The sequence below is a fragment of the Neopelma chrysocephalum genome, unplaced genomic scaffold (genome assembly GCF_003984885.1).
Source record: "Neopelma chrysocephalum unplaced genomic scaffold, ASM398488v2 Primary Assembly neopelma1_23b, whole genome shotgun sequence".
NCBI classification, from domain to species: Eukaryota; Metazoa; Chordata; class Aves; order Passeriformes; family Pipridae; genus Neopelma; species Neopelma chrysocephalum.
Genome location: NW_020897692.1, coordinates 713,803 through 728,451, shown reverse-complemented (window position 1 = coordinate 728,451; position 14,649 = coordinate 713,803). Strand labels below are relative to the sequence as shown.

Below are 14,649 nucleotides of genomic sequence, written 5' to 3'. Positions count from 1 at the left end.
TAGATGGAAATTCTGTTTGTTTTGTGGGAGATCCTCAGCATAGGACTAGATTCAGAATTCAAAACTAATAAAGACTAAAAAGGATTAAAGAAAATTATTTTATAACCTGTAGGCTCCCAGCAGCAGTTGCCCATAAAGAACCCAGCTGAAAATCTGGCCAAATGTTATGGACATTAACATGATTTCAGAAATACAACATTCTGGAGTACATTAAAAAATATGCAGTGATCTAAATGATTAATTCTTTATTTGCCACATTATTTTGGCAGGTGAGTGATTGATCACATGGCAGGTAACATTCCATTTACCCAAAACAGCATTGTGGCAAAGGCAGGCTACATAGCTGGAACAGCTCAGAATGATCTGCATACCAGCTGGAGCTAGGCAGGATGATAGCAATCATCAAAAATATTGCACACATGGTTTCACCAGGATACCCTAATGAAAGCAAACCTTATCACAGAGAAACAGCTGATAGCTATTCTCTCATTTATTAGGAAAGTCCAGGTCTTAATAAATTTTCTAAAGAAAACTGGGCAGAACATATCAATGTGGTAGCTAAAAAAAAAAGAATTGCATTATAAATACAATATCTGAAGGAATGTGATAATCTGGAATTTTATTTTAGGGATGCTGATGTAGCCTTCTCAATAAGGCTATTTTATAGTTGTCACCAAGTTGTAAAGTTATCTGCCAAAAAATGCATTTATATTTAGAGAAAAAATTATAAAAAAATGTGCACACAAAGATTTATTCCATGTGTGGGCCAGTAATGCTCCTACACTGGAGACTGCTAAGTATTCTAGGCTCCAACAGCAGACGGATCACCTTTGTGTCAACTCTAACCTCAAGTTACCTCGAGAATAAATTGCATTTGTATTGTATACTCACCTTGGGTTCATTATAAGTCGACGGAAGAAGTAAGTCCAGGTGATATAATCCATTGCATCCTGCTTAGATGTAATAGTTCCAGCAGCAATTTCAGCATTCAAGTGGTCAGCCAGCACTTCTAACAAGCTGAAGAACAGGAAACAAGAGGACTTAGCTGACTTTACAATCACAAAGACAGGTAATATATTTTGTAGAGTTGTCCATTAAAAGGTTTATTACTTTTAATCTGAAAATACTATATATTTATCTTCTGGTAAAAGAGAAGAGGGGAAGAAGGGGGAATGTAAATGCAAGGCCAGTCATCTCCTTTACATGATAGTGGAATGAAGCTCAAATTATTTTTTACTGGACCAAGAATGCACAAGTTTAAGTCATTCATGGAATGTATTCAGATGGAGCTACTCAGTGGTAACTTCTGAATATTGTATGTTGACCATATGATCATGCTGGTTTAATCCAATAGAGAATCATCTGGAAAGACAAACAGGAAATGAAACAGTGGCAATAGCTTAGCTAATACTTGACAAATACTTGAGGGTTATTAAAATTACATCAAAACTGCTTCCCCCAGATTTTGCCTCATCTTCATCCAACGTTAAAGAAAAAAAGAAGAGCAGCTACTTTTACCCAGAAAGATCTAAACTCAAAAACACAGAAGAACAAAAGCAGTTAAAGTCATTCTTAAAAAATAAAATACTGTGTCATTAAATGGAACAAAGACCTCCATTAGGGTATCTAATGAGATCATGCCTGGCTAGAGTTCAATCAGAGAATTGCAAGTATCCTTCAGGTTCAATCTAATTTTTCTCATACTATAATCCTTTTTCTTTTCCCAATGTTCTTTCCCTGTTGCTAAAAGTAAAGAATAATTTGGCTTGAGTAGCTGTTTTACTACTCTATATTGCTGACTGAATGCTTCTAAAGGTCAGAACTGCAGGTGTTCTACACAGATTTCCAACAGAAACCGGACAGATGATCCAATTCCACAATAATGAGTGCTTTTTCTTTTGTTTCTAATGTGTGGTGTTTCAGGCCCATGATCAAGGAGAGCACAAGGCCTGTTATATGAGTTGAGTACTCAAGTCTTACAACTAATACATAGACAATGCCTTTTAGGAAAAACTTTAATTAAAAAAATATGAAGTTTAATTTTACAAATTGGAAATACTATACAAAGCTGATAAATCTGCTCTTTGGCAGAACAGATAGGAAAGCATTCCAAACTAAAACCCCTCCAAAACACTCAGAGAGTTTCTCTTTGAAGACATGAAGCCTCTTCAAATACTTGATCATAAAAGTGACTGAGACAAATCTAAGTTAATTGGTTCACAACCTACACAGAACTTAGGGAGATTGTTATTAACATGTGAATCTTCATCTGAAAGGTTATCAAATATTCTTTCTTTATAGCAAAAGATGGAATATATCAAGTTACAAAGTTACACACAAAATGAGCTACCAGAAACACAGAATATTTATAGCCTTCCAAACAGGAAAAAGGTGTGATTACTACTGTTATATTGAAGATACAATTTCTTTATTTAGAAACACCACTTACCAATGAACAGAGATATTCCTTAGCTTATGCTAGTGCCATGCAGTCTGGATATATCATCAATATTTTAATCACACCACTCTTTTGACTTATTTGCTATCATTTTGAAGAAGTGTAACTCCTAGCCTTTTGTGCTAAATGAAATTTCTATGTTAAAAAAGTATGGTTTCCTAAGGAAATGAAATGTATGTCTCCACATTTTCTGTTTGAAAAAGTCATGTGTCTGTCTGTGCACCACAGAAGTTAATTTTCAAAAACACCAGTCCATTTCAACTACATTACATAGGTGGATTGCACTCTCAAGCTCTTACAAATTTCCTGAGCAGAATAAAGCTCCCATTATCGCTTATGCTAAGGGATGAAGTTTCCTTAGGAGAATTATACTTCTTCATCACTGAGAAAAGCTTTCAGTAATGTTCATGCTTTATCAGACGTCTGAGAATTCCTCCATGAAAGATGCATCTACAGAAGACCGATGTAACTAGTTGGGTTTCTAGTTGAACAACTAAGTATATCAAAAATATCAAAACCAAGGCACAAATTACATTATGCCAGACAGCAAACTAAGTTCAGAGAGGCTGGAAAAAGGTAGTGTTTCTACGTTTCTGACAAAAATGTTGCAATTTTGAAAGCAAAGAAATGTTGAAAGTGTATTAGTAAGAGTTTATGCCATGTAGATTTCTCGTTGAACTTGTGAAATTTTGAAGAATGTACAATTTTGAATAATGATACAAGTACTCTAGGTGAAAAGTGTTAGAAACTCACCTACTTTTTGCTATTAAGAATTTGTCACAGAATTTCAAAGAGGGCTCTGATAATCATGTATAGTTGTCCTAAACCCTGCCCTTGAAAACAGTTTGTGTTCTCATTTACATGTCTGAGACAACACCTGGAACCAGAGAGGTATTTGTAGTGTTATTTGGGAATGGACTGAAGAGCTCAACAATGCTTGAAAAGTCAGGGAAGAAAGATAGGTAAATATGGGTAATATTTTTTTAAAAATTATCTTCCTCTTGACTCCAATATGTAGGAGTTTTCCAGCACAGGAATTTTGTTTCCATTTCCTCTGTCCCTCATTTGTAGTATTGTTTATAGTTAGATCAGCTTTACTGATTGCTTTATCTTTACCTTGATTCCACTGGGAAAGGTTCATAAAGGAATTTTTTGTAGAAGTCTTTCTTAATATCATGAACTAGAATTACAGCTTTTCCTTGGTCATCAAACTGTGGTCTGCCAGCACGTCCCATCATCTGAAGTACATCTGCCAAAGAGACAATAATGTATAAACCAAATGTATTTGCTTGGATGCATAAATAAATGTATTTATGTCTGTTTAATTTACAACACAGGATTTTTGTTTTTTTCTATCTCAGATAACTTTATGATGAACTTCTTTCTGGCAGAGACTTATCTTCCTGCATACTGCAGACCACCACTGCAACAGAATCCTAGCTTATGTCTAATACAAATTTCATCTACTCTCCTTCCATTCCACATCCATCCCTCATTTGGTCATATGCAATTGAAGATGATGAGCAAGAAAACTCATGAAGGCAACAATGACAAGTTTGTATTATTTTCCAATTTTCAAATATTTGACTTCACATTTATACAAGTGTAGTGGTTTGAACCAGGTTTTCCCCCCTGAAGCTAAAAGTGGTAACCCCCAAGGGGGTGGTGACCCTTGGGGTTTGACCCAATCAGTGCTCCTGCAAAATATAAACATATCTCTCCACCGGAAGAGAAGAGGTGGTACTGGTGGTACTTGTTGGAAGAAGAAGTGGCCATGTTGTGAGAGCCACGAGGAAGGGGCTCAGGGAGCCCTTGGGGCCTCCGGCCCCCCCCAGCCCCCAGCTGGGGGGCTATGTGGACTTGGAATGGTGTTGAACTGAACTAAGTGCCTGTGTCTGAGAAGCCGAAGGAGTTTTCTCCACTGTGAGTAGGCAGACGGAGCAGCAGTAGACACAGCAGCGTCCGAAGAGCAGTGGCAAAGAGCCAACTGATAAGGACCACAGGAGCAGCAGAAGCCGGTATGCTGCATGGAAGACACAGAGATGTCTGAGGAGAAGGAAAAGCAGCAGCAGGAAGAGAACCGAGCCAGCAGCAGGAACAGAGTTTCAGGGTAAGAACTGGACAAACCAAAACCCCCGAACTCCCTAGAGAGACCCCTCTGAGAAAGAGGAGGGGGTGGTGGACTAAGAGGAGTCCTAAAGTGCAGTATGCACTGCTGAGAGGAGCTAAGAAGCTCATGGCCTCCTGAGAGATAAGCCAGGACGGCCGAAGGAGAGTGTGTGTGTGGGGTGACCTTGGCCCCCCCTGCTCCAGCTTCAGAGAAGCTGGCAGCCATCTTTGAGACAGAGCATGGGAGCTCTGCACAGGGGCTTGATTTCCCCTGAGGATACCAGACCGTCACGAAGACCCCTGTGCTTCGTGATATGACCGTGGTGATGCAACCGTGTCTGGGGTCAAGCAGTCCACAGAAAGACCCCCGTTTTGAGGACGGAGGGCCGAGAGAGGCTTGGAGGCCTCCCTCGTGTGCATTGGCAAGGATCCAGCTGCAACTGCCTGGAAGAGAAGAAGAGAGCCTGCTGCCTAGAGAGAGACCTGCTGCTGAGAGATTGGAACGGGTCTTTTCTTCTTCTTCTCTCCTGGACTTTTATTTGGAGGGAGAAGAGATTTGGCCCATTATAAATATTATTGTCATGGTAGAGATAGATATAGAGTTAAGATTGTATGCAGTGTATTATACTATTTATTTATTTGTACAGTCCTGTAATATACTCCTTCCCCCCATATTGAGTCTTGTGTTTCTGTCTGGAAAACCCATCTCACATGGGGTTGAGATGTGGGAGGGGGGCTAGGAATCAGAATTGGATTTTGGGCCTTTTCAAACCATGACAACAAGTTTCTCATATAAGCTTTTCTGCTAGACATGATTTCCTAGGTTTTGAGTATTTGAGAGATAAAATGCTAAAGGCAATTTCTAATTCCACTCAAATTTCACGACAAGTTATATTAGTTATTAGCACAGGAGTAGAGATGGTTTCATATCCTATGTTGTCCCTATATCAGATCACAATATAAAAATTTAAAAGCTGGTACAGCTAAAGCTTACCTCTACTACTCTGCCTACACATCATTATTTGTACATACCAGTTAATGACTTTTATGAACATTGAAAATACTAGTTTATGCAAAACATGCTCAACTTGCTAGCTGGCCACTAAGATAAGTATGCTTATCATTTATTTGTTTGTGTCTTATCTGAGAAGTGCATCTGCACATGCTGTTTTGTGTCCTGTTCAACAGAGCTCTGATTCCTTTCTGGTACCTCTAACTGCTGTTTAACTTAGAAGAAACAATGGAAAGCAATTCCTAAGTAAGTTTTACATCTTTATTTTAAAACTTTTTTATGTTTTGTTTATTCCCTATGAGCTCTATCATACCTGCCCAACATGTGGCTTGCAGTACTGGGCATTTCGAAAAGAGATTTCTTTGAGTTCAGAATCAATAAGCTTTTGGCCCAAAGCTCAGCTGGGTAAAGAAAATCCAGAGACAATGGGATACATCAGTGGACCATTACAGGAGAAACAGACACCCAATGGTGAGTTTTTAGTAACGTTTTCACTTGTGTACTGACAAGCTATATAGACAACAATGTTTTTTATCAGTATATTCCTTCTGTTAGTTTAGGAGTGACATTAAAATGTAAAAATGAAACTATTTAAATCTGCTGCTTCTGAACAGGTGTATGCACAGGAGGGTGATGAAACGACTTTAATGTGGTAAATTAAATTGTGCATAATACCATATAGGAAATAGATTTACTAAAAAGCATCAGGAAACTGTTTTTGCCAATATCCACTATGTAATTATACAAACCCAATATTTTCTTTACTGACTATATGTTCCTTGGCTGCTTTTAATCACTGGACTAAACTCCTGAAATGTTAAATATGATCCAACTGGCTGACTAAATAAATGTCTGGTAACTGAGAAAAGGCACTCCCCAAAACCTCTGACTTCACTCAAAGAAGCATTCTTGCTTATTTTGAAATTAATGAACACTCCACAGTGATTCATTCTGCCCTCAGCTGCTTCCTTGGAGCCAAATGCATTCCTGATACAGAAAGGTAACTTTGGTAGGGAAAACCAAGTAATACTACGATGGAACAGTGAAGGCATAGCTTGAGGGCAGCATTAAAGACAGTATTGGGAAATTTTGGAAGTATTTCAGAAAGAAATTAATTATATTTCATTTTATTGCTGCTGCAAAACTGTGCTACCTATTCCAGATGCACAAATATTCTCTAGAAAGTTAAAAATAAAACTGCTTTAGGCAAACAACACCACATGTTTCTTCATAAAGTAAGGAATCTGCATTTTCTGTTGCAGTGCAGACAACAAAATCTGAATGCTTCCATCACAGATGGTGGTATTCCATCCACCCCCTCCCTCATCCCAAGTCTTATTGAAAAAGCAGGAATTGAACTCCCAGTGTTGAAGTTGCCTGAATTAAAAAAGGCAATAAAGAGTAAAAGTATCAGCATTCTCTAAAGCCTTTGTGAGTACCTGTACAACAGGTTTCTAAAACAGCATAGAAAGCCTCCAATGCTTATTGAGTTTCTGATTTCTTCAAAGTATGTTGTTTTCTCTATTACTGATTTCTGACAGTCCCACAGATTCAACATAAAATTTAAAGTTTCAGTTGATTTCTTTCTTTGGCCCTTTTCCTCATTCAGTAATAAAGTCAGTCATCACTGGTCTTCCAGTTGGCACAAGCAAGATACTACTTTGCTGCCGAGACTATTTCTACTAAGTTTACATCAGCCAAAGCCTGTCACAGAATACAAGTGTGCATGGATAAACTCCCAGGTCATACCAGAATCTCTGAACAAGACAGTTGGTCTGGAAATTGATCCCAAGTTTCCTGCAGAGCACTAACCACTAAATTAAGCCTTATGATGGGTTACTTGAAGAAGTAACCCCTGCAGTATTTTCATTTTGAGCATTTTTTCATTACTAAACTCCTCTTACTGAAAAAGAGTGCACGGGTGAAAAGACATTGCATGGCTAAAAAGATGCAAGCTCTCTATTTACTTTACAAATAATATTTGGATTGTCCTTAGGTGTATACATTACTAGTGTAGTATAGGATTATTTAATAATAAACTTGCTCTTGTGAAAAGAGAAAGGGAAAACAGAACAGGAAACCTGGAATAAATTTAGATTGTCCTCATTCTTCAAGCTTAGTACCATCCAGACAAATATTCTCCCTGTCTGAACTCTGAAAGAAGTTCTTCCATGGTTAACTTTCTAAGGCTAGTTGAAAACACTGCAGAACATGAATTTACCAGAGCCAGAAAGCAATAAAAGTCTGTGTCAAGACCGAAATTCAAATATTTAATTTAGCTGCTTATTTCTGAAGTATTCCTTACATCAGTGAACCTACTAGACTAGTTAAGGTTTTTCATTTACTGTCAAGTAACTATGTAAACACTTTATTTTCTCATACATATGTGATTCAACTGTTGTGTTTTAAACCACGGCTAAGTTTACGGTTGGAAATTTGTTTCTATTTAGAAAAGGTTTAAAAAATGAAAAAAAAATTGCAGGCATGAAAACATTCCTTTTTTACAACTAACTACATAGCTAAATTGTCTCTTTAATTGTTTAATGTATATTTTGGATGATACACATTAAAGGAATTTAGCATGAAAAAAGATTTGCAAAACAGAAACATTTTCATTAGTACATAAAGTCTTAAGAGTTCTCTTACAACTTGCATTAAACAAAGAAATCTTTTCCTCATCTCTCCTAGTTTGTACCCAGATTAGGTATTTTCAGTGATCAGTTACTAAACAATTCAGATCATTTGCACATGATTAAAATACATTTCAACATAGGAACATTTCCATAATTTATGTCAGTACCTGTAATGGGATAATCCACGTAACGCCTTGTTTTTCCATCATAGTATTCTGTTCCTTTAACAATTACTAAATGAGCTGGAAAATTTACACCCCAAGCTAATGTGCTTGTAGCAATAAGAACCTAAGACAGAAAGAAAGATTAATGAGGTATATGTAACAAAAAGCCAACTTTTAAAATTCCATGTAAAACTCATTATGGTAGGATTCAAAAAGAACACATGTACCTGGATTTTGCAGTTCACAAACAGTTCTTCCACAGTTTTTCTGTCCCTTTCATGCAGACCTGCATGGTGCATGCCTATTCCAAAAGCAAGTGTCAGCTTCAGATTTGAATCTCTAACTGTCACTATAATGTCATTCATCTGTAACAGAAAGAATAATTTCATGTTTTAAAACAGATTACCTAGAAATTTTAAACTTTTAGGATTGTCGTTATTTTTTTTTCCTTTTTTTTTTTTCAGCAAGGATAATTTGCTCAGTGCTGTTTATATAAACAGGAAAACAGAGCCTTCTTCAGTCTCTGAAAAGTCTGGTTTTAGTCTAAAAAAATAAAATACTTATATTAATGATAAGGGGGGAATAGGAAATGCACATGACTTTATTGACATGCTAAGTAACACAGACAAGGAAATGAAAATGCTGAAAATATCTTGACAGGTCTGGCAAATGCTGTGCATTCTGTTCTGTGTTTGTTTAATGCAATCCCTAGTATCAAAGGGGTTAGAACTGGTATAAAAACATAGCAAATCCCTGCAACCAGTAACATAATAAATTTGGCTCTCTTTAATGCCTTTGAAAAGACAGACATAGTTCTTCAGTTTGATAATTTTGCAGTTATTATTCACAAGAAAGCTTTTTTTCACATGCTGAAATGTAAATTAATTTTGATTTTTTTTGAGTATGAGTTTGTAATTTATAGACTCAAACCCTGTAGTGAAACCCAGCATTTATTGCGTTCATTTTAAACTTTTAGAAGTCCAGACAAAAAGCTATTTTTATTACTATTTCTAATTTTTCAAATCTCATGTCGATGACTACTTGGAATGATTTTAAGTACTACCATTTTAACTATCTTTCTTGCCTACATTTTCAAGTAGTAAATTTGATAATAAACTTCATTTCTGTAGATGACCTCTATGAAAAGCCTCTCAGTAATAATGAACAAAACTGTTTTGTTTAGTGATTTTACCCCTCAATATTCCTTTTATTGTTTTATTTCTAAGGTTGTTTATTATTTTATGTGATTTTAATTTAATTATAGCCAGGAACTTTAAAATTTATGCTCTTATTAGTGGTTTCCTGGTGCCACCAGCAGTGGCATGATGATATTGCATACTTATGGGCAGCATCATTCATGGTTAACATAGGAGGTATAGTCAAGGTTAGAGAAAAAACAGTAGTGCAGAACAAATTAGTCAGGGTAACTGAAAAATTTGGACACAGTGTTCAGTCTCATCTCGGACTGAGTATCCGAAAGTACCAATATATGATACTTGCTTGACTGCAGTGATATCTTCATTTCTACTTTGGACTCTGAGGTGTTGCACTTCTGATGTTTAAAACTGTACCCTCTCTAAATATTTCCTGGGTTTTATAATTCTCAGACCCTAATGTGAATAAAATTATTCATATATGTAAACTCAAGTAAGATGTTACTACTATTATACAAAGAATCCTTAAGAGGTACAAAAAAAGGTGGAGAATATAACAGTCCATATTGAGGATTTTAAAACAAAAAAACGAACAAACAATATAGATTTGGTGAAACAATCAATTTTGTTAGGAAGAGCAAATTACAAAGCATTTAAAAAGTCTATTTGTTGAAGTAGTATTGACTAACAGACCACAAAGAAGTGGAAGTAACAGAGAATACAACTGAAAAAAACCCACGTTCAAGTTCTGACAGATCAACCAATTTGACCTGTCAATGGAAGCTCCTAAACTTTACTTTCCCTCACAAGGCAGTTGCCTGGATGTTCCTGAGAGCTTCCTATACTATAAGACACAGAAGTTTTGCTGTATAAACTGATCTGGCACATAGAAAAGAAAAGGAAGTGGAAGATGGCAGAAAAGAGTGAAAGGGACCATAAAACACTGAAAAGAAAGGTAGCAGAAAAAAAAAATGAATTGAGAAGTGAAGAGGGGATAAGTTCATTTAGGAAAGGAAACAAGAAGAGGGGTATATAAGTCGAAGAGAGTAAAGACCTGAATGAAAGAAGAATATGTTAAAGGATAAAGTTTATCTATCAAGATACAATCAGCAAACCTTTGATTCCTCTAGTCAACATGTAGACATGTGACTGCAGTGTGGACAACATGAATTATGATCCATCCTAAAGAGTTTTGCTTTTAAGACTAAAAAACAGCTAATGAGAACACATATACCGTTTTCTCTACAATTATGACCATCAACATACAATACTAAAAATATTATCGAACCCATTAATGTTTTCTGTGCTATGGATTTATGGAGTGGTACTAGTACTGCATAGGTTCCCCATGGCTAAATAGATACTTTGAGAAATAATAGCTATATGTGTATATTTGCCAGGATATTAAGAGGAAAAAACAGAAAACAAAACTGGTAAATATCTGAAAAATAAACAAAACAGAACAAGAAGAATGCATTTACATTTTACTCAATTTCTGCATTCAAAAATTGGTAAAAGATTGCTGAATTAATTTTTCTTCTCCCCGTCAAGAATCAGCACCTCATGACAGTTATGTCTTTAATGTAAGGGAAGAAGCCAATTCCAATGACATTTATTCCATTATTCACATCAGCAGAATGTGATATTGGGAAAATAATGAATCTAAACTCCCTTTTCCTCTAGAGCAGTACGGGGATCAAATTAGCTGATTTGGATTAGTCTATAGTGATTAGACTGCTCCTTCAGCACATGCAGTTTTACAACGTGAGTAATTTTCAGTACAGAACCTGAGCTAAGCCTTTTTGCCATATAGTTGCCAGCATAAAACATCCTAAATTCACACTGCTGGGAATTTATTCAAAGATGTTCTTCTTGCTTTTACAATCAGTGGCGGTTATTTTTTTCCCCTCTGACTTGTATTACAGCGGTGGCCTGTGGTGCTGTTAGTCATACCTGCAAAGCAGTGTAATTTACCACAGGAAAACTAAAGAACCCTTAGCAGGAGAGCTGGCGCATGTACTACTATCCTGTCATTTTAGCAGCAGGGAATCCTAGTCATTTTTAGCTGACCTCTTACTTTCATATAAATCATTGTAATAAACATAACTCTTTTACCCATAAGTGCAATCCAAGGCTTAAAATTCTCAGGACAATTTATTTAAAAATATAACTATCTTAGGTCAATGTAGTGTAAGAACATTATAACTTTCTATTAGGAAATAATGGCACAATTAATAGGTTCATTAACCAGAAACAGACACAGCACTCTGATTTTAAAACAAATCTAATATTTCTGCATTCTTATAACTAAATTATTATTTATTTTTCTGAAAACAACTCTAATGTTGTTTTACTCATAGAAGAGTAAAGAAAATATATTTTAATAACAGAAAATGAGTATATTAAAATAACATAAGGAAATATGCACAGTACTGACATAACCTCCCCCCCCCACCGTACAACACCAATGCAGGGAACTTAATGCAAGGAGGGATTTTTCCCTGGACTCCAAGACAGGTAGGATTGGGCCCACGCTGAAAGGTTTTGCTATCCTTCACAGATTTTTTTGATAAAAAACCAAAAATATTTCCTGTGCTTTCCTAATATTAGGTTGATAAGGAATCTGCCTTTTAATAAAAAAACCTTTGAAAACCAATTTGGGACTCTAGTAGCATTGCAAAATATCTATTCTAAAAAGTAAACTATATTTCCATATTTTCTATTCTAATTTCTGAACAAGCTAGATTTTTCTCAAACTACTAAGTAGTCATTTTCTTTGTTCCTGCACATATGTAAACTGTTGGACCATTTACTTTAAGCTAATAGAACTTTTTTATATATATTTTAAATTTATTATACTTAAAAAGCTTTTGTAGAAAGATAGGATTCCATTTAAGCAGATACATTACCCTGTGCCTGAAATACATTCCAGTCAGAGTATAATTCAGCAAGTTGATGACAATGCTGGCTCCAAAAGAAAGGAGGAGACCAGATTGGACAAGAATGAGCTAACAGATTGTGCAGCCCAATTCTGTCCCTTTGAGTGTGATATATTGTTTCAAGATGCTAAAAACCCATACTTTCTCAAAGCATATCTGTTGTGCTGGTTTTCCCATTTTCACAGAATCCTCATTATTAGTACTCTCTACTCTTTTCAAAGCACGTCAGACTCAGACCATATGCCACTGAATAATGCTTATCAATTGTCTAAAATGCCCAATAGAAGAAAGATGTGCCAAACAAAGGAATCGTGAAAGTTATGAAGTCTTTTACAAAAATAATTACGTATTTCACATCTGCTACAGATGTTAAGTGAAATAAAAACATCTCCTTGTTATAACTAAATGTTAATTTTTATGACACACTTTTGTGTCATAAAACCAACATCTTGTAGAAGGAAGTTGAACTTCTATAATGAGTGAAACATTTAGAAATCATTCTTGGGTACCCTCCTGATCTTTAAATGCAGAAAAAATAACATCTTAGAAAATTATTTTTGATGAAGAGTTGGCTTATACTTCAGAACTCTCCCACACAGAACAAGATGCCTAAACCAACTCAAATAAGACTACTGAAGAAACATTATCAAATAAGGTTTAAACAGTTGAGATATATTATTAAAACATATAATATATTAATACTACATAATAATACATTAAAACATAATAATATATTAAAACAATTAACACTGAAAGTCTCATCTAAATGACAGCAATATAGCTATTCATGACACAGACCAGATTCTTCTATTGCAGTTTTACAGCACAACATTACCTCAGAATATTAACCTGGAGATAACAGGTTATTTGATTTAAAGGTCAGAGAATGAGAAGTCATCTTTTTTCTTTCCAACAGTTCTTGGGATTTTTTTGTTGGTTTTGGTTTGGTTGGTTTGTTTTTATTAGCAATGCAAACCAGAACTATTGGTAAAATTTAATTCACTTTCATGCATATGTCTATGCATATATCCACATAGTGTACAAACACATATACAAATCCATAAGTAGTGCACACATGTTTACACACTCACGTGACTAAAATGGCAAAATCAGTATGGGTCTGATTCATTCTTTTGGAGTCAATGAATGTCCTTCATTCAAGGGCTCTTGAATTCAGTGGAAGCTAACTATTGCCTGATATGGATGCTATTGAATATTATTGTAGGTATGTTTGCTCTAAAGGATATTGGTTATTTCTAGAGGTTTCATAAAGAACAGTCTTAACAGGATGCAGATGGCAAAATGATGCACAAAGCAGAATGCAAAAATCATTGTGGTTAAAGTTAAAACTATATACATTGGTACATTTTTTCTGCCTCCTTGTACTGTAAATACAATAAATAAATAAATAAATAAATAAACCCCCAAGTATCTGGACAGGAAATAAATTTTTAAAAGAACCCCACCAAATAAATAAGAAAACACCCTGCTTGTCTGCTGGTGAGAACTTCATTCTAACTTCAAACAATAAACCGTAAATATTACTTTGTACTTTTGTTTTGGGTTAAAACAAAAAGCTGTAAAAACATTAGAGAAAAATAAATAAACTGAAAACTTGATTCTAATAAATTAAGTTGTAAAAAGATTGCAACATTTTCCACCACCACAGATGTAGATGCAATTTCTGACAGAGAAGGACTTGTTCCTCTTTAGTCAGCTCCCAATGTAGAACAGTATAACTCATCTTACTCAATCTTACCATCACAAACTGGTAGCACTGTCTGTTTCCAAAAGCATAATCTGAGCTATCGTCCCTTTTAACAAGATAAGTTATGGGTCACAAGCTTGAACATGACAGTCCTGGCTGACAACTGCAAATTAGTATTTTAGCAAGGATATGTGTATTTAAAAATCATCTAATGATTATACAAAAAAGCAGAGTAAGCATAAGGTTTTCTTTTTCCACGGGTGTGTTGGCATCAATGAACAAGAAAAACAAAGGAAGAACTACTCTATTTACAGGTGAAGTCTTCTCTTTGAGATGAACTGCCCATTCACATTTCTGTCATGATGCATCTGTGCCTCATAAGTATAACCAAAACAATCTTTAGAGAGTGATGTCTAATGAATAGTCCTTGCTACTACCGTGGATGGCAAGGAAGGCAGCTTCTGCTGCTGCT

The 14,649-nt window shown here is 35.5% G+C and overlaps 1 protein-coding gene across 2 annotated transcripts in view; it reads right to left on the bottom strand.

Moving 5' to 3' along the window:
* ASCC3 (activating signal cointegrator 1 complex subunit 3) overlaps positions 1 to 14,649 on the bottom strand; it is a 267,886-nt gene that overhangs the window by 48,733 nt on the left and 204,504 nt on the right. For both annotated transcript variants that reach the window (XM_027694522.1, XM_027694514.1), the window contains exons 31-34: positions 8,604 to 8,741; positions 8,380 to 8,500; positions 3,575 to 3,707; positions 892 to 1,017 (exon numbers count right to left, since the gene is read on the bottom strand). In XM_027694522.1, coding sequence (XP_027550323.1) covers positions 892 to 1,017; positions 3,575 to 3,707; positions 8,380 to 8,500; positions 8,604 to 8,741 — 518 coding nt within the window. The remainder of the gene's footprint in view (positions 1 to 891; positions 1,018 to 3,574; positions 3,708 to 8,379; positions 8,501 to 8,603; positions 8,742 to 14,649) is intronic.